The sequence below is a fragment of the Mustela nivalis genome, assembly GCF_964662115.1.
Source record: "Mustela nivalis genome assembly, chromosome: 15".
NCBI classification, from domain to species: domain Eukaryota; kingdom Metazoa; phylum Chordata; class Mammalia; order Carnivora; family Mustelidae; genus Mustela; species Mustela nivalis.
In genome coordinates, this window is record NC_139034.1 from 10,701,744 (window position 1) to 10,728,214 (window position 26,471).

A 26,471-nucleotide genomic window follows, 5' to 3' on the forward strand; every position below is an offset into this window, starting at 1 on the left:
TAGATGTTGCCCTGAGGGAGTTTCCGAGTTTTGTGAACTGCTGATCATTCTGCTCTAGGTGTCTTCAGAGGAGAATAACTACTATAGAAAAAACATGGCTGGAGATTAGTCTGGAAGTGTGGTCCACGACACATGGTGGCCAATAGTAATGTTTGTCTGGAGATTATCAAGAGTGAAACCAGCTTGGGCTGAAGGTACGGAAAATAACACAGGTGCTAAAGAATTCTTGAAATGAAATTAACCATGGTACACAAAAAGGGATTTGTTACTATTGGATATAGATCCAAACTGCATAAATTAAGCATCTACGGCTCACTCATCTCTATGTGGGTCAGATTTACCAGGGTACCCTTCCCATGAATAACCATTTGCATTTCAACAGGATCGGTTTGTCAATTTTACACTGTTTCCCCCTTTTGAATGTACTCAAGTATCAAGACCTTTAATTTTTTATGAATGCAGCACGGAATGTTGAGCAAAACCTTCACACTTCAAAAATGTGCCATTATGAATGGCACTAAGACAGCCAATAAATAGCCCTTGGAAATTGCATCCATAAATAGTCATGCCATCAAATAAAACTAACTTGGTCCCTTCAAATTTTAAAGATACAGTAGAAAATTAACTTAAATTGAATAAAACCTATGGTAATAAGGCAATCTATACATCAAAAAATTCCTAAAAAAAAAAAAAAAGTGCACATGTTCTTGATAGAATAGTCTCTACAGTTGCAGATGAAATAGTTTCCATCAAGTTAGTTAATGCAAAGCCTTATTTGGATTAAAGAAACACGCCAGTTATGATGGTCAATTCCCATTCAAGTATACATTTTTCAGTACATATTTTTAAACCGAAAAGGAACAAATTCATATAGAAGAACTCAATAAAATACAACCCGTCTGACTGTAATGGGAGCTAAGCTATTTCAGGTACAGTGTCTGTATCTGAAGAGTCCTGTGCCTGAAGCTCAGAGAGTGAACTACAAAATTTGTGGCTGAAACAGAGTTTACATCAGTGCTGTTTTTTTTTTTTTTTAAAGATTTTTTTTTAATTTTTATTTATCAGAGAGAAAGAGGGGGAGAGAGCAAGCACAGGCAGACAGAATGGCAGGCAGAGGCAGAGGGAGAAGCAGGCTCCCCGCCGAGCAAGGAGCCCGATGTGGGACTCGATCCCAGGATGCTGGGATCACGACCCGAGCCGAAGGCAGCTGCTCAACCAAGTGAGCCACCCAGGCGTCCCTACATCAGTGCTGTTTTGTTTGTCCTGTGTCATGGTAAGTTTGTGTTATTATCTGCGTGTGTTCGGATCTCAACTCATGCAGCAGTAGGAACTACCTGGGGTCTGCAAAGATTCCTGAAGAGAGAGTTCACAAAGCCCTGCTAAGCAGGGTGCCATTTTGGAAAACTACTTATTCTTTATCTTTCAGGGAGGACTATTTGTAGTAAATATTCCCACTGACAGCAAAAGGTATTATAAAAATGCAAGATTCCCTAAGTGATGCTCTTCCCATAATATGCTGACTTCTGTTGCAATGGCCTTTCGTTTCTACAAGTTTTTCAGGTGATTTGCTTTTTAATATGTATGTCAACTCTAATTTCTAGTTGTCTTTTTGCTAAGCCCTGCCATTATAGCATCTACTCACATGTGTATAAATTGACATCTTCTGCATAGAAAATCAACATACCATTTTAGAACGTTTAAAAGAATCTATAAAACACATAGAAAAAATCATCTATACATTTACTGACTCAAATATAAATATGAATATATTGGGTTTGGTCCCTTCAAACCTTCTCACCTATTTTAATTGCCCATATATTTGCATTTGGGTTTATGTGGTATAGAACACTGTTACTATTTATCTCAACAAAGCTTTCTCTTGGTCATTAAACGTGTTCGGTAATCAGATTTTTATACAGACTTACAGTGGCCCAGTAACTGAAAATCAAATTTCAAAATGCTTTCCACCCACATTACTCTTCACCCCCAAAAGGATTTGACACCAGCTGAGGCCAAGAACACAACTTGTCCAGCGGCCACTGTTTTAGGGTCAGAAGTGAAGCTGTGAATAGGCACTCGTATCTCTAAGTATTTTTTAGTAATCTTATTTTTGTATTCTTTTTGGATTTATTACTATCATCATTATTTACATTACCATGCTGGGCCTTTCATCCCTGCGGCTGATTGTGGTAATAATGCCCTGGGGCCTCTTCCCATTAGGAGGAGGAAAAAACCTCCTGCTTTGACAGCCAGGTGAGGTTCCAGATGGTTTGGGGACAGGTACAAGGGAGACCTGAAATCTCATGGGTACAGCTCAGTCACCTAGGGCTAGCGTTCTGTGTAACCATATTTACCTTCCCACAGGACATTTGTGGATTCAGCTGAAAAAACTCCACTAATGATCACACCAAGGAAACTGTACTGTCTGTATGCCCTTGAAGGACTCATGGTCCCATAACAACTGTTAATTATTTTTCAGAGAAAAATTAAAACTGCTTTCTTTTATAATAAGGTTTACTTTCTTCATTAATTATATATTTATATTTTATTTATATAATATATATAATTATATATAATATATTTAAATATATAGTTAAATATATAGTTATATATTATAAAATATATATTATATATTATTATATGTATATGTATATATATATATACATATATATATGTGTATATATATATATCTCCATCCCCCAGCTCCACATCTTTAAAGATTTCTCCATGAAAATATTCCCAGTTTAAAAGGAATCAAGTTAAGGCAGGCCAGGTTGTTGTGTGGTACAATGGCCATTCAAAGTGAGTATGAAGAAATCTATCCAATTCGCCAGTGCTGAAGATTAAGGAAGACACAGTCATCTAGGAAGACAGGCCTATTCTCCCAGCTGGAGAACAGCTCCTCCCTGCAAGGTCCTTGACTCATTTTATCCCCTGGGAGCCAGTGTGGGCATTCCACACGCTGAAAGTGATTTAAAATGGATCCCGCTCTCCTATATCAAGTCCTCGGGGCTCATACAGTAAAGAGATGGTCCCAAATGTTCAGAGGCAGAAGGCAACATACAACTCTCTTAATGAGAGATTTCTAGTGCCTCCAGGTAGTAACCAGATCATAAGCACACCATTTAGCCTCCAATACTAATAAAGTATTCATAAGAAACCAGGATCTCATTAACTGATCATCATTCTTACGTATGTGAGGGAAATACTATCTCCAGATCTGAGTTCAATTTCACAAGTAAATTGTAGACAAATGCCCTTTCTATCTACCAAGTTTTGATCAGTCCCTTTTCCTAAACATTATCTAAGTAATAAAACACAATAAAGAACCAGAAACAGTTCTAAACTATTTTAAGTTATTTTTTCTCTATCTTGGGCCAAAAGGATTGACATAATTTCCTTTTTTATTTACTAAGGTGTCTATTCTAGTAGATGTTGGACTTTTTAGGAAGTTCCAATTTTTCTCTTTGTTTTATAAAATACTTGTTAATAGCTATGAATTAGGTTGACCACAATCAACAAGGAAAAAACAATCTGTAAGTTTGACACTTGGAAAAACAGTTCTTCTCCCTATTATATCTCTGAGAAAAGCTCACCTAAAAATCATTCATTCCCACTAAAAATATTCATCTAACACAATCTGTCAATGTGCTGACAATCTGTCATCCTAAAGCAATTCCTTCAGTTGTCATTGAGCGGATATGGGAAAGAAATTGATAAATATACTAAATGTGGGCACAGAAGGTGTTTGCATTTTGAATTATGGTTTATGATTTACTCTAATATTCATACTTAAGGTTGAGGAAATGTACAGACATGGAGCATTTTAACTATATTCTTATAACTCAGAAATAATGAGGAATATGAGGCTCTGACAGCCCAGTGATACATAAATACATTCCTGCCCCCACACCTTTGAGCCATCTAACCTTGCAGGAATGAAAAAGCAGAGTGGGAGAAAACTCCTTGCTGCTGTTCACATATGCATACATAACATGCATGCATGACTTCTCTAAGCTTGAGTGTCTCGAGGGAGACTAAGTTTAGTTTTGTCAAATGTGCCCTAAGTCTCTATGGTATAGAGCCGATATTCTGATCACAGACCTACTTGTTGAATCAAAACTTGGGCATAGATGTATGGATCACCCTTAGCAGGCCTACCCAAAAACTAAATTACAAAAAAGTGTGGGATGACAAGAGAGAGGATGTGTGTGTATGGGGGCAAGGGGTAGAGAGGGAAAGAAAGGAAGAAGTTCTATATAAACAAAAGACTCTTCTGACAGATGTGGCACTAGGCCTGATTTAACGATCTAAGAGCAATTACTAGAATAGGTCTCCACTTACTAAGATTTATATTAAGATGTAAGTTGTATACAGTAAAAATCACCCTTTTTAGTGTACAGTTAAAGGACTTTTGACAACTGCATATGCTTATAGAACAACATGAAAATCTGACACTTCTCTGTCATCAGAAGACTAACAGTTTTAATGTCATGGTCAGGCTGGGGCTGGGGAAAGACACCAGTGTAGGGAGAGCAGACCATGTTCATGGCATTGGGCAGTATGCCTGGGGCCTCATCATTAAACCTCATAGTGACAAGGTCTTTGAAACTAGGTTTCTCTTCAATGAGTTTATCATCCATACAAGAAACTCTTCTGCATCCCCAAAAGTGACTGGTTCAAAGGAACATGACTCAGAAGATAGAGAAACTTGAGGAGCCTGGGTGGCTCAGGGAGTTAAGCCTCTGCCTTCAGATCAGGTCATGATCTCAGGGTCCTGGGATTGAGCTCCTCATGGGGCTCTCTGCTCAGCAGGGAGTCTGCTTCCCACCCCTCCTCTCTGCCTACTTGTGATCTCCATCTGTCAAATGGATGAATAAAATCTTAAAAAAAAAAAAAAAAAAAAAAAGAGAAACTTGTTGGTCTGATGGGACATTCATTCATTTGCTTGAAATAAAAATCAGCATAACTGCTTGTTCTGGGGATTATGGTGACTTAATAGGTTACTCCCACTGATTCTGCTCACAGATCTAGAACAGGGCAGGGCTCAGCAGGGATCGCGCATCTCTGCCCCAGGCTATTGGCAAGAAGACTGGGGGTGGAGTCCTCTGAAGTTTGCACACTCACACAGCTGGTAGCTGAGGCATTGGGAGAGCCAGGTGGCCACAACGTTTCATGTGGTTTCCACATGTGGCCTGGGCTTCCTACAGCAGGTCGGCTGGGTTCCAAGGGAACCTATCCTTGGAATTCACCCAGTGTCCACTGCTTGAGGCTGTTACAAAGGTTCATCTAGATGCAAGGGAAGGGAACACTGTCCCCACTGCTCATTTAGGAAAGTGTCAGAAACACTTTGTATGAAGAGCATGTGATTTAAAAGACGTATTGGTGTAGCCATCTTTGGATAATCTGCGGCTCTCTCATAAGCCACCAAGATGAACAGCAACAAGAATCATCTTTCAGAACTGCAAGTGTCATCACATCACTACTGCTGTGCTGAAAATGCCACGACTCACATATACCTAAGGCTTAACTGATGTCACCACAATTTTCTCTCCCACACTTCCCAAACCCAACCTTCAACCATTCAGAGCTACTTGCAATTCTGCAGACTCACTTGCATACCTTCTTCCTAGGGAAAACTTCCTTCTTTGCTTTTGTTTACTCTCACTCATTTCTTTAGAAACCACTTCTCCTGAGCCATGGCCTTCTATAGGATGCTCTTCTTGGAAGAAGCAGCCTGTACCTGTGCCTTGTCAAGAACAAGGACCTGTGTTCCTACCCTGGCTTTGGCCCCCCGCCAGTTGTCTGACCTAGGGTTTCATTCATTTACCTGAGCCACAGCTTCTTCGTGCTGCCATTCACTCCCCTTGATAGATGCTGATATCAAGGGCACTCCTTAAAAAAAAAAAATCCCTCTGCTACACCCCAGCTGAGTCTCCTTCCCCAGGAACCCAGCCTTCAGTGAACAGTTTGGAATGATCCTGGTCTTTTACTACAATGAAAAGTAAAATGCTTGCAACTCATGCCACTGACAACGGGCTAACCTCCCCCAATATATAAAGAACTCCTAGAAATTAAAAAAAATAAATAAATAAAGGGGGAAATGGCAGTACTTATCAAAATTATTAATGCATTTACCCTTTGACATGGAAGTCCCACTTCTGGGAATTTATCCAACACTGCAGCAGAATTTGTTGAAGGAAAATGTTGAAGTTGGAAATAACCCAAGTGTCCATCAATAGGGGACTGGTTAAATAAACTATTTACCTAACTGAACACTCTACAGTTGCAAGAAGAATGAGGAGGCCCTCAGCATTAATGTGGAAAGACCCCTGGGGTTTTTTTTTTTAGGGCACAAAAGGAAGGGACAGAACAGGTGTCTAGAATGCAATGTTTTGAGTAAAAAAAGAAAGGCATGATGATGAATGATCACACAAGCTGGTGTCCATACAAACAAAAGCTGAAAGATACATCAGGGACAGCTCTAGAGCCAAGGGGGCAATGATGAGCACAGACCCAGAGATAGGAGATTTGATGATGTATAATGTTCACTGGGGTTTTAAAGACTAGAACCATGTGAATGCATTACCTTTTCACAACACAGAAGGTTTACGGTTATTTTTCTTTTTCCTTTCTTTCTTTTTTTTAAGAAAATAACAACCAAATAAAAACAAATCTCAGATCCATTTGTAATTAATTTAGTGGAAAGAGTAAAGTAAGAATTACGAATCCAATGTAGTATTTTTCCCAAATGACCCTGTTTCCCAAATGACCCAAATGACCCACCATTTATGTAAATTGTCTTTTACCTTCTCACTTCAAATGCCAGTTTAATCACAAACCAAAACTCCAGCTGTATTTGGATTGGGTTTTGTATTCTCTACTTGATTCTACTGCTGTTTATGCACAGCCCCAGTTTGCTTTCACTGTTACACCTTTGTATTATGTGTAATATCTGGCACGACAAATCCTCTTAGTACTTTTATTTTTAAGATTTCTAGGCTATTTTTTCATGTATTTCCTTACGATTTTCAGCATTTCCTTGTTTGATTAATCACTTTGATGCTCGTATGTGTATATATGCATGTGTAAGTCTCTGTGTGTACAGGTTTCTTCTTATCCCAGAGTGGGGCAGGTCTTTTAATTTATTCACACTGACTTTTACAGTGGGACTTTTCTTATTATAACTCCAATATTTTGAAGTTCATTGTATTATGTAGTTTTGATTAATATTTAAATTAAATCTTTTCTGACTCATGGTAGGCAGAAAAACTTGCTTTTAATTATCTTTCTAATTTTGTCCTTCAGAATTCACTCTACCAACTTAATTAGCAACAATAAAGACGTGGCTGTTTTAAGGAGAATTTAGGGGTTCCCCCTCATTTATGCTTATTGTTTAGAAATGACTGATCAGCATTTCTTGATATGGGCAGATATCACATGTGAGATTAATGTTGTGACAGACACTACAGAAGCAGGAAGAAAAGGAAAAGCAGAAAGGTCCATTGTGACTTCTATTTACAAGGACTCTAGCTAGAGGCAGGTGAACCGCGGTGCTGGCTATAGTTACTAGAGCAGAGGACAAGGAGAGGGAGGCAGGCAGAGGCGTCCCGTGCGAGTTCTCCTGGAAGGCATCCCAGCTATTTCTACCACTGACAGATTCCTATCGAACCACACAAACAGAAAGAGGAAAGAAAATCAAAACCCAAGAGCATGTGTACATGGTTCCTATAAGTATACGTCAGTGCTGATTCCGGGAAGCATTACTAGAAAGACGAGGGTCCCAGGAGACCAGGCTAAAAACTAAGGCCACCTGCTTGGGTGGGAAGAAATAACCATAGCTGCTATAGAACTACCCCGTACTGGGTATTCCACTGATCTTTTCAGATCCATTTAAGGTTAATCCAACAACGTATTAGGAATACATAAAGTGAGGGGCACCTGGGTGGCTCAGTGGGTTAAGCCGCTGCCTTCGGCTCAGGTCATGATCTCGGGGTCCCAGGATCGAGTCCCGCATTGGGCTCTCTGCTCGGCGGAGAGCCTGCTTCCTCCTCTCTCTCTCTCTGCCTGCCTCTCTGCCTACTTGTGATTTCTCTCTATCAAATAAATTAAAAAAAAAAAAGGAATACATAAAGTGAGCTTTTAAAATTCGCAGCAACAATGACCAAGCCACATGCATATTTTGCATCAGCTAATGATACTACGAACAGATCAAGAACAAGAGAGATACCAAAAAGCAAAGACACTTTTCACAGCATTACCTTTTTGGGTAAGTTTCTCTGGCTAATCTCCCCCCACCAAAAAAAAAAAAAAAAAAAAAAAAAGGTTAAAAAAGGCAGCATATACAAAATACACCCAGGTTTTACAGATTCAAAATTGTCTCTAGAACAGAAACAGCAGGGAGTTCAGGAAAACTTATTTTCCATTTTCATACCAATACATACTAGCGGCCAGGATATATTGCATTGTTGTTTGTTCTTGCGTTGAAGTGTTCCAAAGCAGGTGAATTTCAAAGCACCTGAAGGCCTGGTGTAATTGCTACAACTCCTGGATACTTGAAGGCTATAGCTGGCCCAGGTAAAAAAAAGCCCAAGATCAACACAGCACTCTACCCACCTAAAAGTTCTGACATCTCTGTGGACAGCACAGTTCCCACCTGCTCTGTACACATGGAGAGAGAGACCTGTGTTTTCAGACAACAAGTGGGCACCTGGAGGATCTTTCTGGGCTCTGCCGCAGGCATATGTCTTGGTCCAGCGCAGCCTGGAGGACTAGTTTCAGTCAACACGAGGTGGCGTGGCTTTGAAAGAAATGAGTGAAACTCATCTTCTGGGAGCAGAAGAAACACTCACACATGGATTCCTTCCAGCAAACCCCAAAGGAGTACACTGTTTAGGGGCTGGAGTTTTAAGGGACAAGTGCGTCAGTTTCAGTGTTTCATGTAAATGCTCTTGACTGAACTCAGGCAAAGTGTGGGAGCACCAAGGATTCTGGGGTAATTTACGAAATCTGTAAATGCTGCTCTGGGTCAGGGGAGAACATCAGGCCACAGGTGATGTTAGAAAAACTGTTTCTCAGTTATGAACAGAGTTCACATGTTACTGGAATACAATCACTTATTAGCATCTGAATGGTTAGACAGGAGGCACGCAGACTTCGTTAATCTAGTAGATTGAATCATGGCTATTTTGCTCTATAATGATTCTATACAGTTACAGTGTACACGAGGGGCCACATTTAAGGTAGAACTGTCTAACGAAGTCATAAAAGTGAGACTTGCCTCATCCTGAAAGATTCCCAGCAGAGGCTGGACTGGATGACTGTCTGCTATTGTATGGCAGAATCCTATTCTGGAAGGAAGGGTGAACTGGAAAAGCCTTAAGCCCACATACTATAGTCGAAAGACTGGTCAAATATTAAATACCTTAAAATAATGCTAAAGGGCTAATTTGAGGACTCCATGTGGTTTGGCCCCACGCTAAAGGCTTTCCTGTGTGGTTTTACTTAATCCTCCCAAACCCTTTGATGTATGTATTTTATTATCCTCATTTTACAGGGAAGGACACTGAGGCTGGGAGTGGCCAGGAGGCATGCCCTGATTTGCTGGGCTGGAGCTGGAAGCAAAGCCCCCTAGTGGCTTAACTGCAGAGCCTCCTCCACCCTAATAGGGCAGCTGTCTGCTCATGGCCACCATCAGACCACAGATCTAAGGGATTGAAAGAAGACAAGTGTATGGGCTCCTGGTCCTTCTGCTCCCCAGAAAGGTTAGCAGAAAGTGTTCCCGAGGCCAACTCACTCCTCCACCACCATCATCTTGCCTTGCTATGATCAATGTTGTTCCAGTCAAATTTTATTCACGTTCTTCCTTAAACTATTATGTTACCTGCAGAGCAGCAACTTCCTGGCCCCTAGTTCACAACCCCCTGGCACTGGGCTTCCAGAACTCCCCAACCATGGGAAACCCTATTTCCAGAATGGAATACTACTCAACACTAAAAAAGAATAAGCCACTGGATACAACAGCATGGGTGAAATGCCAAATGTGATATGCTGAAGACCATGTTCTGGTATAATTCCACCCACAGGACCTCTCAGAAACGCAAAACTATACAGTCCAAAAGCAGACCGGTCATTTGTAGGGCCTGGGTATAGGGCTAGGGTGGGGACTACAAAAGGGGTTGAGAGAGTTTTTTGAGGGCTGGCACTGCTCTGTAATTGAGCGCAGTGGCAGTGACATTACTGTACACATTTATTGAGACTCAGACTGCACACCAGAAAGGGCTTATTTTATTGCATGTAAATTATACCTTGCACAAAGAGAAAGTGGTATACCAGTATATCCTACTAACAAATACCTCCAAAGGAATAAAGAAAACCAATAAGGCAAGGCTAACAAGTAGGTAAAAATTCCTAGTTAGTACCTAATGTTAACAAAGAAGCAACTTTCAGGTTGACAAGTGATTGACAAAATGATTATCAAAACCATACACAGCTTAGTTAATCGAGGAATAATAACCCTCGTCCTATGACTCTTGGATAAGAGAGGCCAATACTTTAATCAATATTCTGTTATTGGCACGCTGAAAGCACAAGCAGTCCTTAACAACACTAATCTACTTTGCCTCCCCTCCCTTTGAAAGATGAGGCCAGAAAGCACATGCATCACTTCTTGCGCCATCTTTAAATAGTCCGCTTGATCTGCCAGCGCACTGAAACTAAGAAAGGAAGGGCCTCCTAAACTCCCAGAACACCTGTTGGAAAACCAGCACAGAGGCTCAAGAGAAAACCAATACACTGGCTTTAATGAGTTGTCAGAAGGCAATGAAGATATTTACCACTTAAAAGTACAGGCATTTGTTAGAGATGAGCCTTCTGATGTGACGCTTATTCACAGAAGCTGTTTTAACTGAAGGTCAAATCCAAGACTCCTAAGTCCAAGAAAAAGAACAATGAATTTCATTTTCATAATCACATTTGACTTGCCTGTCAAAAAGTATTTTAGAACTATGGACCCGAATCTATTTCTCTTTCTTAAGTCAGGCTGACCAATTTAGAAAAAAGGAGAAGAGAAGGTAGCCTGCTCCCACTCCTCTCAAAGCAAATGGAGGCTTGTCCAAAAATAAGTGCTCGTTTTCCATCATTGGAGCGCTACATTATGAATTCCCTTTGCTTCTTCCCACTATCTTCTCCTTCATCAGCTAGAGAAGGTATCATTTCTGTTGCCACCTTATCTTTTCCACAGCCTATAACAGAAGTCTCTGTTTTCAGTCGTGGACTCTCAACCACCCTTAGTCAAATGTCACTGAAATTTACTTACTAAGAATGGTGCTACTCGGGTGTACAAAGATGAAAATGGATAGAAAGGCATGATCAGGGGCTTTGTGCTTTGACAGTTCCCCAAAATTAAATAATTAAAAGGTATCTGATTTCAAGGGTCTTAGGAAAGCTGGTCTCCACTGGCAGAAAAAAGAAGAAATACAGGAGAGCAACATGAACAGAGTAAAATGGCAAGAGAAAACCTAATTGGTATGATCAACTTCACCAGAGTGAAAGTCTAAGAGTTGCAGCTGAAATAAAAGGTAGTCTAAGGTAGGACTGTGTTTTAAAGAATGCAATCAAAGGGATGCCTGGGTGGCTCAGTCGGTTAAGGAAGTGTATGCCTTAGGCCTGGGACTTGATTTCCAGTCCCACTTCAGGCTTCTTGCTTATCAGGGAGCCTGCTTCTCCCTCAACAACCCCTTCCCCATTCATGTTTTCTTTCTCTGACAAAGAAAAAAAAAAAAAGAATGTAGTCAAAATTGTCTTTTATTCTCTCTCAAAAGGTAAGTAAGGCTAAACAATTTCTAAATCTGAATTAATCTTCTACTACTTAAAGGGTGTAAGTTCTCTGTATGAAAATTCTACCAGGAAAGATGAAGTTAGAACAGAAAGGTATTTCCTAAAAAGAAGACAGAAATACAACATACTAGTTAAATTATCTTCTCTCTCTCATATGCTAAACACACACACACACACACACACACACACACACATACACACAAAGTCCAATAGACTCTGACGTGTCGGCCTCTACTGAAATGTGTTCAATTGATTATCTATTTATTGAGTGCTGTTCATTTAGTCCTGTCTGGGGGCAAAGTCAGAGATAAAAGGCTCCTTCCCTTAGGGAAGTCAGAAGCAAAATGGTCAACAGAAATAACATTCACCGTGAATGACCACTCCCCTTGCTGGGTTGCTTTGTTTCTGCCACAGCACCAGGAGGGGAAGAGAGAGCGGGCACCCTAGAATAAGGCCCAGCTTTGCACACAGCATATCCCTCAAAGTTCATATCACCCCCAGAGTCCTTTGCATTGATTTGGTTTTAGACTTGTATTTTTTCTCCCCTCTCGGGGAGGTTTTATAGAGTTAGAGACTCAATTTTTAAAACATCAGTGCCTAAATACTTTTTTTTTTTTTTTTTTTTTAGAATGCTAGATCTTTAGAATGAGCCTTTCAGGTAAAACAGCTGCAAAAACACCATTAAAAAAGCATATATTGTCACATGTAAAAGGCAGCAAGCAAGAGTCTATTTTTATGAAGTTCAAAGTGATGGTTTATCTTGCAGGGGACTCCCTCCAGACTGTGACTACTTCCCTGGCTTTGTAACAACTCCTCCCTGTCACCCCCTCCCCCTTCCCCCCACCTTTGGCTGATAAACTCCCAGCTCCATAAATGGGCAGCAACCAACTAGGCTTTGAGAGAGCATTCCTAAGCCCATGTGCAGCCGGTTCTGAAGCTATCTTCCTACTGAAACATAAAACCCTGCAAACTACACTTCTTCCCTGTTGTTTACTAAGAGCCCGGTGACTTCTGACATTTGTCATGGAGCTGGAATAAACAGACCGCAGTAAGTGGGACAGACAGGTGCAGGCCTTTCTCTGGCCTGCCAGCCTGACCCTCTCCTCCAGCCCCCCTCACTTGCTGGGCTCCTATTCATCATTCAGGGCTTGGCTCAGTTCATCCTGGAAAGCTGAGGCTTCCACGGCTGTAAAGCTCCGCTTCTGAGATTCCCCACTGCGCACTGCGAGCTGTCTTCCTGCAAGCCGGCCACCCTGTCCTGCAAACTGCACTCTAACTATCCAAGTCTTATCTTCATCCCCTACTTGCTTCCAAGGGTGGGGGCTCAGTCTGGTTCCTTCGTCTAGATCCCAGGACCCCAGAGTGCTTAACTTGGAGACTGAAGATGCCTGTGGAGGGGAAAGTACTCTTCAGAATGATCCTACTTCTACTTAATTCCTATTTGCAAACTGCCCACTGGGAAGCCAGTCTCAAACGGTTTTCCTGCCCACATATTAAAATTATAATTATTGCTCAACAGCTATCAGCTCCATAGTAGGAATCACCCAGGTGATCACTAATTCAACAAGCTGGGATGTTCTTGGAAAGGGTTGGGCACCAGACTTCCGCACACAACCATCAAAGCACTTCTCAGGCTCAGCACATCACCTACCCCCTCCCCCATCAAATGGGGAACTTTGCAGAGCTTATCCCAGGGCCCCTGGTCCCAGCATTCCCCTGCCACAGAGTAGGTGGGCAACTCTTGCATAAAGCTTTTACTAGAAAATGGATGGCTTCGTATCTGATGAAGTCTCACAGTCTCTACAGAGAAGTCCATATGTTGACTGTGATTTCAATTCACACTATTAACAGGCTACCGTTAAGCTCATAACTCCAATCTAGCCCCATAAAAAAGGACTTTTTATCAGAAAATATAAAGCTGCCTCTGACAACAAAGATGCACAGGACAGAAGGGAGAAAGAAGCTTAGCTATCAGGAATTTTGTCTTCTGTCATAAAGAGATCTCTTACATGTCAAGAAGGAAATACATTTTTTTGAGACGTATTTAAGTTGTGCATTATAAGCAAAAAGGGGAAAAGTTATCGGATAGTACTTTAAAGTTTTAAAACATCTAACATCTATTTTTCATTGATTTTAACACTTAAAGCAAAATCTACCCAAAGCTAGTTGCTTTCTTTCACCATTTACAATGCAGTCTGGGTCACTCTCAGGAGATAGATGCCAGTTTAGAATATGGCTGAGCAAATCCATGGTGGTTTTATACATTAACATATTTAAATTAGGTCCCCACATATAAGAAGCTAGTCAGACAGAAATGAAAGAAGGGGCTGCCTACAAGTAGTTCACATATAATTATTTTCAAACGATAATGATCTGAAAAATGGAGGGGAAAAAAAACCCCAAACCTCTCAGAAGTCCAACAACAAAAGAACTGTAACACAACTAAAAAGATTACATATAGGTTTTCAGAAGAAATGAACTCAAAGTCCTTCTCTGAGAATATTTTGGATTAGAATGGCAGTTAATGCGGGAATTCATTTTACCGTTTTATTTTTAAGACACAGGAAACGAAATGCTGGTAAACCTTATGGAGTATTTTAGAGCACAGGCTTTTGTTTGTTTGTTTTAGGCTTGTCAGATACTGAGAAGACTTAAGTAGCTTTCAACGAGATTCTGTTGGTTGGGTTGCATTTGGTCTCAGATTGCTGTAGTTTAAATCTCTGTCTCATTCAGTGATAATATTTCCAGACCTCCATGCTAAATATGCATCCCAGTTCCTGGCCAGTATCCCATACTAGTTTAATGACCCCAAGAAAACATTAGTTATTTCTTATATGCAGTGCCAAAAATAAGTAGACACTCTAAATGGTATAAAATTCCCACTTTTTTCACACCAATACCTATGTGTTATGGTTATTTTCTGTATAAGGATCCACCAACGAATTATCATAATTTCAAAGTCTCATCTCTGTTTCAAAGATGATTTGGTGTCTTTTCTTTATGTTATACCAAAGTTGATAAGGGGTCTGTATCATCATTTTCTGAATTGCAGGTTAAATTCGGGTAACTTCCCTATTGTTTTCCTATTTGCATTTTATTATCACTAAAATTTTTCTCCATTCCAAATAACCTTTTCCTAGGGGTTCAGAAAATCTGTAGACAAACTCACACCTAGTAAATGTTTCACGTGCTGAGGCTGTTATGCTTTGAAACTCTTTGTCATGCTTTGTACTCTATTCAGGAAATTCTGAATAACAAATGCCTAGTTTGTTAAATAGCTTAGGAACTTTAAAGAATTTAATCGACCCTTCTTTCTTTTTTTTTTTTTTTTTTAATATTTTTATTTATTTAACAGACAGAGATCACAAGTAGGCAGAGAGGCAAGCAGAGAGAGAGGAAGGGAAGCAGGCTCCCCGCTGAGCGGAGAGCCCAATGTGGGACTTGATCCCAGGATCATGACCTGAGCCGAAGGCAGAGGATCTAACCCACTGAGCCACCCAGGCGTCCCTCGACCCTTCTTTCTTTGGGCATTATCACACAGCAGTCACAGGAGGACATAAAAAATGTGTAGGAATATTTCTCCAGTCTTTACATTTAAGGTAAATTCCTCCCATTGTCAAAATCAAAGGGCTTTTAAAAATCAGTCTTTCCTTTCTGCTTATAAATTATGCTGGGAAACGGTTACATAATGGTCACGATTCACGCCCCAGGTTAAAACTACAAAATTACATTAAAGGTCTCTGCTTACCATCTGTCCTACATAACTGACATACACATTTTCTGAAATTGCCTTTACTGTGCCTATTCCAGAATGAAAAAGGAATTCCAGCTTCCAATAGCAACATCTAGTTATTTAGATGCCCCTCATTGACCTCTTATATATCCCATCCTGTCCTATCTCCTTGCCTTCACTAACTTTATCCCTTTTCCTACCCCCCACCTCAGACCCACCAGGGATGTACCACAGCTAACTGGCTGATAGGCGACCCCACCTGTCTCACAAGATGATGACATTCTGCATGGTCTAGCCCATGACACAATTTTACCTTCTGAGAAATGTGGTCTATGTGGTCACAGGGACAAAACTTAGCATTTAATTGCTAATACAAAACAAAACTGCATGTCAAATTCATTTTTCGACCCTTCAGTGAGCTCTCCAAACAATATGGTCTGGCTACACATTTTTGTTTCCCTCCATGTGACTAAAGCCACAAAGTGCTTGTGATACTCTTTTCAAACATTTTTAGCATTTCTTTTTTATAGTAGTAAAATACACACAATATAAAGTTTACCATCCTAATCATTTTTAAGTGTACATTCACCCTGTGGGCAACCATCTTTGTCATCCATCTCCAGAAATTCTTGGTGACACTCTTGTCATATACAGGAGGCAGGCAGAAAGCTGCCAGTTAGTTTCTAATAATAAAATCCAGTTTTAATTTATAGAACTGTATGCCTGATCAAGAGGTATCTATGTATTAACTGTACTTCAGTAGTTCTGATTCAAAACAGAATGAGGAGGGATGCAATGGGAGATGAGGTTGGTGACAGTTTGGATCCAGAACACAAGGAGCAGGGGAATGAAAGGGGGGCATGGGCATTTCATCAGGAGCCACAGGAACCTTGACAAGTCCGAGGAGGACAGTGGCACTGCCAACATTGCTAAGCACCTATGTTCCAGAAACTATGCCAGCCACTGAATCACTCACATGTGTGTTCAGGAAGCTCATCCTGGTTGCACTGTAGTCGGTTGATGGGGCAAGGCTAGTGATCTTTCCTATTGTGCAGGTAAGAAATACAAGATTAAGGCAGCAATGGAGGAAATGGAGAGCCAAGGTTTATGTATTTTTCATTTTGCCCATTGATAGGGTAGAAACAAAATCACAGTTTCCATCATTTTCTTCCTATTTTTTAATCACTTGCACCAATGGTTATTTCAGCCTTAATAAATTTTATGTGACACATCAAATAGCATGAAGGTGGTCAGCAACAAGGAACCTGAGGTACAGATAATAATCCATAAACCAGATCATGTGTTACATATACTCAAGGCACTGTGATAGTAATGCTCCAATTAGATCACTATAATTTTGGTAGAACAATTATGGCTGCTTCGAGAGACAACTGTTACTCCAAAAGGCTCTTTGTGGGTAAAAAGGGAGAGGAGTCAAACACTTGTCAATATAAGAATGGTTAAATATGGTGAGAGCTGTGAAGTGTGTAAACGTGGTGATTCACAGATCTGTACCCCTGGGGCTAATAATACATTATATGTTAATAAAAAAAATTTTTTTTAAATGGTTAAATAGATTGTAGGAAAATATGCTGTGAAATGCCAGGCAATGAACCCATATGTAGTCATGGGGATGATTCCCCAAATACCCTGGTAAATATCATATCAACTGCAGAACATATTACAAAGCATGTTTGTATATGTAAATGGCTCTATAAACACAGGAAAAGGTCATAGAAGAATTTAGCCAAGAGGATTGGGGATGAGAGTGATGGAGCTGTCAGCTCACCCTCCATATTGGAGTGAGACTAGAGCCACATAATCCTTCTGTAGAAAACTCAAGTTTTATAGGTCAGAGTACCAAGGGAGCAGGCCGTATATAATTACAGGCTTATAGGTCTTTCATGAAATCTTTATTGGTTATTCAAATCTTAATGATCCTCATAATAATAGCCAAGACTTGATCAGTATGTGTGTGCACATGCCCACTTGGGCTTTTTTGAGATGAGAACATACTGGTTCTTGCAAAGGGTTTCCCTTGAGTTACAAGAAAACCATTGAGGAATACAATTTATTCTCAATGAGTTACAAGGTAACCTTTAGAATGTGAAACTATTCATTGCAAAGGAATAAATGAAATTACAACAATCTTTGATCTTTTGGTTCAAAACACACTAAAATACCATCCAAGTAGAACTTTCCTGTTTTTAGAGTTATATTTGAAGTGCATGTTAATGCCACAGAGGTTGGGCGGGCACTGAGTCAATGCTCCTTCTGGACTCTGTTGAGGATTTTGTTTTTTCTTGATTTTTAAGTTAAATCTCCTCAAAATACTAAGCAGAAGACAGAGACTGGAGTGGGAGAGAATTTATGTAATTTTAAAATTTTATCCAGAATATTTTTAAAGGTTGTTTATAAAAGATCATGTATAGCTGTGGATCAGCTACAATTGAAAAATTAATTTAGGGAACTCACATGGCATTTTCATGGCCTCATTCCAAATGGAATTTTCCAGACAGACAAAAATTATACTCTTCTCATCCTTAGCCCTCTTGAAGTTAAAAAAAAAACAAAAAACGGCTAGATAGGAGGTGTAAATGACTAAGAAGGGCCCGGGAGGAAGCTCTGGGAAGCTAAAGAGTTGGGAGCTTCATGTAGAATGTCTTGATAAGAAGTCTAGACTATCTGTAATTTGCTGATTTTGAGGAAAACCAGATTATTAAGAAATCCTATGAAGTTGACTACTACAGTAGGAGCTGAAAATGCATGTGGTACTTGGGATGGCATGTGGGAGCAGGGATTCCCACACCCCTTTAGTCCACAGCACTGATTATCTATGACCCCATGTGACATTCAGGAGTGACTGCTATCATGGAGGCCAAAAAAAAAAAAAGCCCCAGAAACAGGAGGACAAACATAAATTACTTAAGTGCCAAAAAAAAAAAAAGACAAAAATTATAAAAATGCAGACAAGAAGAAGATAGAAACTACAGAATCCATTACATGTAACATCAAGGAGTTCTCACTTGGAGTGGACTGAGTCGAGTATTATAGCATGAGATGAGCAGACAAGACAAGTAGGATGCCCTTTGTGCAAGTTAGAACAATGCACAAATGCGCAAAACTCAGGAAAACTACTCAATAGTAGTTTGGTTAAAGACTGAGTGATGGGAATGTTTATGTTTTACGTGAATATTTAATAGGAAAGAGTAGACAACTGGGTAAAGAAATGTTCAGTCACAGTTCCATTAGTGAAACACTTGTTAAATTCCCTGAGCTGCACATTTTAAAGGACCACATAAGATAAAGTTGATGAATGTCTTGGCTATTATTTCCACAAAGAGTTGAGAAATCTGACACAAAATAACTCCTAACAGACTGAGATATTAACGCCAAATGCAATTAACATTGCTTTGCTATTTCTTTACAGAGTGACCGCCCGCTTCCTCTTTTCTCAACACACTTGGAAATCTATTAGTCACCTCTGCCTCAAAAACCACACTGCCTGCAGCAGAGCTGGCCCTAAAAAGGAGGCAAGAGGGACTGGTCCTCCCAGAGTTTAATGAGAAAGCACCCACTCCACTTTTCCCGGCCCTAGCCCTCTCCTGCTCTAGTCCCTCTAATAAGTAAAAGAAGTGTGCCTGCAATTGAATCAACATGCTGAAAACCAGCTTGACAACCCAAGAAGTTCATGGAGATATTTTTAATTGCCTTATTTGTTTACTCTCCACTCACTCCCACACCTTCCCACATTTAAATAGTATGTCCAAACACTCTGGAGGCGGGGAATCAATGCTTGGGTAACTTGCAAATGCCACAAGAAACAGAGCAAGAAATCAGGCCCCTTCAGTCTAGGAAAGAAAAGAGCAAGCAGGTTGCCTGGAAACATCCCCATGCCTACCAAGAAAACACATCGACTGCCCAGGCTCTCAGCCACCATCTACCCACCCCAGCCACCTCCCAGCCAAGGAGCACAATGTGAATGACGACAACAATAGTCCACAAGGGCCAAGGACACCAAGGCTCCCCGCACTGGTTCCTCAGCATGAAGACCTCGATCTGTGAGGTGACCCCACTTCACAGAGGTTGTGTGTGTCCCAGCAAGACCTTTGAATTTCACATGAACAAAATACTCTCTTGCACTTACCTTAAGTATGTGAAGATGCCCTGCAAAAACCCCGCCCCCGCGCCCACTCCTCCCCCACCCACCGGCCAAGGAAGAAGGTGGCCTGGCTTACCTCGATAATGTAGAGAACCACGTTCTTATAGAAACAGTACAGGATACACTTGGTCACACGATTGTAGCTCCAGGCGCCGTGGACCAGCAGCAGCTTCTCCAAGTAGGAGAACTGAGGGGGAAAAATGGCAAAGTTCAGGAGCGCCCATCCTTTATGAACAAAAGTCACAAAATGCTATTTGGGGCAGACAAGGTCGTCGAGGAAGCCAGATTCTGCCAAGAACCCGAGAAAACAATTCACTTCCAGAAACTATAGGCAGAGCTTTTGGGTGCAGTGAGGAAAACTAAACTCTCCTCTTAAATCTACCTTAGTATTTCCCCCCAAATGCCAGTTTGGACATCTCATTGTTATTCTTGTGAATTCTGTTTACACAAATGCTTCTTAAGGGTCTTAACGATTAGGAGAAGGTGACCTCTTGAACTGGAAGAAAAGAAAAGCACAGTGGCAACCAGATGCTTCTAGTATATCAGATTTGGTGGTGACTTCAGGAACAAGGGACAGGAACACTCATACACCATGACCCTTTTTTAAAAAAGGGATGCACGTGGAGACATGACCTATATCCACTGTCAGCGTGCACGTTAAAAGCAATTGCATTGCACATGCACACAGACGCTCAGGCACAAACACACAGCCTTTCCACTTTGTTCTCCTTTTTTGCTACCACCTAGTACAGAGTACCCCTTGCTAGAGTGCTATGCAGTCAAGAAAAACAAAAAACCAACAAGTGGCTGAAACTAAGGTGACAGTGATGGAATGGTTCTTGCAGTTTGAAACACTGAGCAATATTCAGTAAAATCCCTGAATCCTCCTTGGGGTAGGGGGTCTTTGGATCCCACTTGAATCCTATCCCCTCAGCATCCTCTTAGCCTGGCTTCGCTTGCTGTGTCCTACTTCACAAAGGTTCCCAAAGGCATTAACATGAGCTGGAGGGAGAGAAATGAGGGGTTTTTTTTGTTGTTGTTGTTTTATTGTGTGGACTATGGTGTGCAGTGGCATGAAGGCACCATTGGGGCAAAACTGTTTAAATCCATGATTTCAGTTGGTCCGAAGGTTGTGGGTTATTGTTAAGCTGTTTAAATCCATGATTTCTATACACTGATTGGCCTTGGACCCCACTGACATTTCCCTTGATTGCCTTGAACTAAAACCTTAATTCCCCTATTCAAAGTCATAGGGCAGTCCTTGGGTTCATTCCCTTAGAAGAGATAATCGGGCTGTATTGAGAACATCTGTAAACTTCAGAAATTCTTTTGCTATTGTAAACTTCCGATTAATTTCTGATTACTTTTGAAATTAAATTTACCTATCAGTAGAAAAGAATGACTGATAGGAAATGTAGTTTTCTTTAAAGAAAACATTTTCTTTCAAAACATTTCTTTCTTTCAGGTCAGCCAATGTGAAAGCAACATACTAATTTCCATTAGCCCTGAAGAAGTCAGCTCAATCCGACATGACATCACATTTCATGAGAAATCTACCCAGGAGATGGGGGTAAGGCAGGTCACTTGACTGCAAACTCCAAAAGCTATATGGCCACTTAAAAATGGCAGGGGTAGGTGCATATGGAAAAATAAAACTCCCCATAAAAGCTCATTAAGAATTCCAAAGGGGAATGGGGAATCATAAAGTAACTGGCTAAACAAATAAAAAGGAAGTTTGCATTTGACCCAGACCCCCTGATGTTAAACTTCAGTGGGCACAGAGAACATCTGCTGGAATCATCCAGAATGACTCAATGTTAGTGCGACAACGATTTGTTTTCAGGGGGAAAAAAAAATATATATATCTTAAATGAAAATGCTATTTTCAGGAGGCCATTCCAAAAACCTTAAGAAGGTAGGGGGCGCAAACAATCGTTTCCTGAGGAGAACAGGCAGCTGGGCCAGAGGACATGCAGGTTGCCCACAGGCAAGGTAGCAGATTGGCGGGGGCGGGGGGGGGGGGGTGGCTGACAGTCCCAGGGGCTGCTCTGTGGATAAAAGCACAGGCAGGCAGGAAAGAAGCAGAACCAGAATTTTGCCCATTTCATCATTTTTCCCAAGGACTGGGAGCTAAAGTGCTTTCTTCTGTGTGTAACATTCCAGGGCACTGCCTCAAAAACCCAATCAAAAATGTCTTCATCCACGTGCAGTAAAGTGACAGAGCCCAAGATGTTAACTCCAACCAGAGATGTGGATCATTTCACCAGGGTGAAGGGATGCGTGAAATTGTGGGCTCTCTTGCTTCTAACTGAACAAGAGGAGGCACAGGGTCTGGCAGAGAAGGTGTAAGGTGTAAGAGCAGCATTGCTCTTTGCCTTACATAAAGGTTACAGAGGTTCAGCGGAACCTCTACCTGATTGTGAGCAGGACCACGGACAGGAAAAATGAAGACCTATGGACACGTGTGGCCAACCGTCACTTCCTCTGACCGTGCTCATTGTTACACCAGTGGGGCAAGAAAACCCCGAACTCTAACTCTAACTCTCTCCTCCTTATGCTTCTTTGATGCTTTTGATTTGAAGAGAGCAATTGCTCTGGATTCCACAGCCTATTACTATGCAGCTTCAATAAAGCAGGTCACGGAATCTCCCTTCCCCAGACATTTTAAAGAAAAAGACAGACAAATATTTGCCTGAAACTCCTAGGAAACCTCCAAAGATCCCTTCCAGCCACATGATGCTATAATTCAAGTATTTAATAACGCTGGGGTATATAACATCTACAGCTGCTGACAGACTACAGGAAGCGAGAGTCCCACGGGCCTCGGAGTGGTTGACTCAGGAAAGTGAATGGGCAGGTGTGCGGGGACGGTCCCCAAGGTGACGTCCAGGTCTGGTATTCTCTGACCCTGGATGCTCAGACCCGAGGCAGGTCACCCAATGTGAAGGAGCCCCAGTGTTCCCACCTGTACAATCAAAATTCCTTCCCCTAACTTCTTTAGCAATTATCTTGAGGATTTATTTGAAATCAAGATTGATTTCATGTACTTTCCAGAGCCATAAGGATTTTGTAATTCCTCCCCGTGTTTGCAGAACCGCGAGCTGGGAGGGAATCGTTGAGGTGATCTAATACAGAGCCCCCCCTCTGGGGAGGTAGACCCCAAAGCTGTACAGGACCAGCCTGCAGCCCTGGGTTGCTGGAAGCTCTTTCACAGTCCATATGCAGCCCCTGATGTCAGCTTGAAGGGATAAAAAGCCATCACTACCTGTGTTCATGTAATTAAGGTTAACACATTCTTCAAATGACTAAACACTGGAAGGAGATGAGGGAACCCTAGCTAATGACCAAATGAGCAGGCCCTTTATCATGACATACTGTAATGTAGAGACAGGAGGAAATTATTAGTGCCCAGTATGTGGTCTAGATTTTCTGGATGATCAAGCAGGCCAAAAGATCTAGATATGTCACCCAAGGTCAGGAGGTTGGCTATTTTCCTTCACTTTTTGGCTCTCTATCATTGAGGAGTAGACATTTCTTTCAGCCTCAAGCCACCTGTTCCGTGACTACAAAGTGCGTCAGGAACCTCTGCATGCAACATTGGATCCAGAGGGGAATGGGCTGACCTTGGCCTAACAGCAGGAGGCCGGCTGCTACTGACCATGGGTTATCGCTACAGCACCCTGGTTATGGCTACAGAGAGGGAAGCAGTTGTAAGCCACTTCTTTCCCCTGACCTCAAATGCCTGAGGAGAGAGGGTTCTAGCACCTTCTGAAAAAGGTGGGGATGGTAGAGAACAAATGGGATGGGGATGGTAGAGAACAAATGTAATGAGCACAGCCATTCCTTGGTATGGGACGGCACAGGAAAAAGCCCATGAAGCAGATGTGAAAGCTGAGGATGAAAGACTATCATTAGCAGGATCAGAGACCTATCTGTTAGGAATGACACCTGCCTGGAGGACAGAGAACTTGGCCAACCTCATAGCTAGCAAAAACCACCACAAGAACCAAAACAACTACAACAACCAGCAGCACAGGGCCTTTAAACTCCACATGATCAAGGCCACAGGGAAATTCGAATACTCTGGTGATTTTGTCTGGACAAACTTCAAAAGGGACAGCAGAGTTCTTAGGGCTGGACTGAAGGTCAAGCACCAATCAGACCTTCATGCCCAGTGGACATCTCTGTCAACAGGACAGGACAGTTGGTCAATCGCGCCTCTGACCTGTGCAATGGCATAGTCCGAGTTGTTGGTTGCCTGCATGCCTTCATTCCCACTGATTCCTACACCCACGTGAGCTGTCTGGATCATCCCAACATCGTTGGCACCATCCCCAATGGCAAGGGTGATGGCCTTTACCCGCTTCTTAACCACATCCACTATTTCAGACTTCTGCAGAGGAGACACCCTGTAAGAGAAGAAAGAAATGATGACTATGTGCATCCTTCCAAGGGAAACAGCTGTAATCTACATTTAGCTAGCTGCATTAAAAGGGCAATTATTGGACCATTTCCAGATTCAATACATACATTTTATGCTCATGTGCAAAGAAGCTTTCAGAAAACAGTAGCTTGTGGCTTTCAAGTATTTGCCAACTTTGCAGATGAAATATACAAGTCAAAACTAACTTAAAACACAGCCTGTCTGTAATCGCTCTACCCAGGGGCAACTGTGCGCGCCAACTCCTCAGGGCCACATGTGGCCCCCCGAACGATAAAGACAGGGAAGCTAGTTGGAGGTCTAGGAAATGTCTTCCGAATAAATCAGAAAACTAGCACAGACCCCAATTTTGCTTTTTTGCTCAACACATACAACCTAGGGCTGGCAAGAGAATCTTCTGTAAAATCTGCTTTCATGGAAGGGAAAGAAAATTGGCAAGGCTTGAGAAGCACAGAAAGAGGACCAGAGGAAGAGAGAGGAAGAAAGCCTTCCCCTTCTCCGCCTCAGAAATGGAGGCAGTGTCTGAAGGGCAGCTATGGTGGAAGGATTTAAGAAGGGGCGGGGGGCATCACAGGGACAGGTGTACCAAAGCTCAGCTGGGCAGAAGCACAGCCCAACAGGGGGAGATACGACTGCCTTTGCCGAAGAGGGGTCGTTTCTGCAAGGAATCAAAGAATGTGGGCTATTTTTCTTAGGTTCTCAAGTCATCTGGGAAGAACACCCAACATAAATCTGTGGGGCTAAAACACAGCAGTGTTGGGCACCTGGGTGGCTCAGTGGGTTAAGCCGCTGCCTTTGGCTCAGGTCATGATCTCAGGGTCCTGGGTTCGAGTCCCACATTGGGCTCTCTGCTCAGCAGGGAGCCTGCTTCCTCCTCTCCTCTCTCTGCCTGCCTCTCTGCCTACTTGTGATCTCTCTCTCTGTCAAATAAATAAATAAATCTTAAAAAAAAAATTAAAACACAGCAGTGTTAATTATGATGAAGACTTTGTTCAGAGTATGAGACCAGATAATAGAATAACGAGAAAACTACTAGTACCTCAGGACTGATTTATTTTAAATTCTGAACTGGTGAGCTAATGGTCACTTTGGGAAATTGACAGGTAAACTCCTGAATGACTAAAACACACACACACATGTGCACACACACTGCACGCATGTGCGTGCACGCACAAACACAGTAAAAGGCCTGTTTGGGTTTTCCAGAGATATACTGGCTGAACCCACATATGTACTGTACTTGTAAACTGGAATAGACACTTAAAGACTTTCTCAGTTGGACTACGACCTTTCATACAGCCTCTGACCTCAAAACATCAGTTTCCAACAAAAAACTTAAACTTTACCTTATATTTACTTTTACCAACCCAGAGACTTATCTGTGTTTGGAGAGACAGCAAACTGAATTTAAAGCACAGCTACTCTGAAAGCCTTTGCTCAAAGAAATGAAAATTAGCAAGTTAGCAAAAGAGAATCTATAGTTTGAAAAGACTTTAGGAGCCAATGTTATATGATCTACTACCTCTTGTATCATTTTCACAGTGATTTTCAATAATGGGAGTTTACTGCCTCCTGGGACAACTGGAACCACTAAAAATTGTTATTATTACTTTTTTTGAGGTTGATAAGCTATGTAGTCCAAAGTCTTATTCTGTCCTCCGGGTTAGGCTAGAATAAGCACAACTCTTCTTTCAAATATTAGGAAGGCTGAACTAGAAAGACACCTATCATATCCTTCCTCCGTAAGTTCAGTGTCTGCTGGCTGAACTGTCCCAGGTCCCTCACCCATGATTTAACAGGCCTGCTTCAGAACTTACAAATAACTTCCAAGTATGATCTTCCAAACAGCTACAAGCAGAGCAGAACAGAATCACCATCTCCCTGGAGCAGATTACTAGACCTACTGTAATATATACATATCTTAGCATGAAATCACTGGAAGCTTTACTCTGTCCATCACTGACCCTCCAGGCACCTAAGTGTAAGCAATTTTCATGAATAGGGATATTAGCTGTAGCTCTTCCTTCTACATTTGTTCAAGAGCTACTTGGAGCCAAGGGCTGACCTTGGCATTCCTCTCTCATTAAACTCCTGACTGGCAGATGCAGCTCTCACAACTCCGATCTGCTACACAAATGTGGTATCCCATTTCATCTCTAAGCTCAGGAGAAGCAGAGATCAAATATATGGAGAAAACAAAGTAGGATTCGAAGTTAAATAACTGTGCATGACCTTCCCCTGTTCCCTATACTGTTTAAATAGAGGAAATAATTCTGAGTTCTCATCTTTCCATCAGT

At 41.5% G+C, this 26,471-nt stretch overlaps 1 protein-coding gene across 1 annotated transcript in view; it reads right to left on the reverse strand.

The window, feature by feature from the left end:
* Positions 1–26,471, reverse strand: part of ATP8A2 (ATPase phospholipid transporting 8A2) — a gene marked incomplete at its 5' end in the record, with an annotated part of 618,696 nt that overhangs the window by 209,341 nt on the left and 382,884 nt on the right. Inside the window, 2 exons of the mRNA XM_082700943.1 lie at positions 19,810–19,920; positions 23,959–24,142. Coding sequence (XP_082557069.1) covers positions 19,810–19,920; positions 23,959–24,142 — 295 coding nt within the window. The remainder of the gene's footprint in view (positions 1–19,809; positions 19,921–23,958; positions 24,143–26,471) is intronic.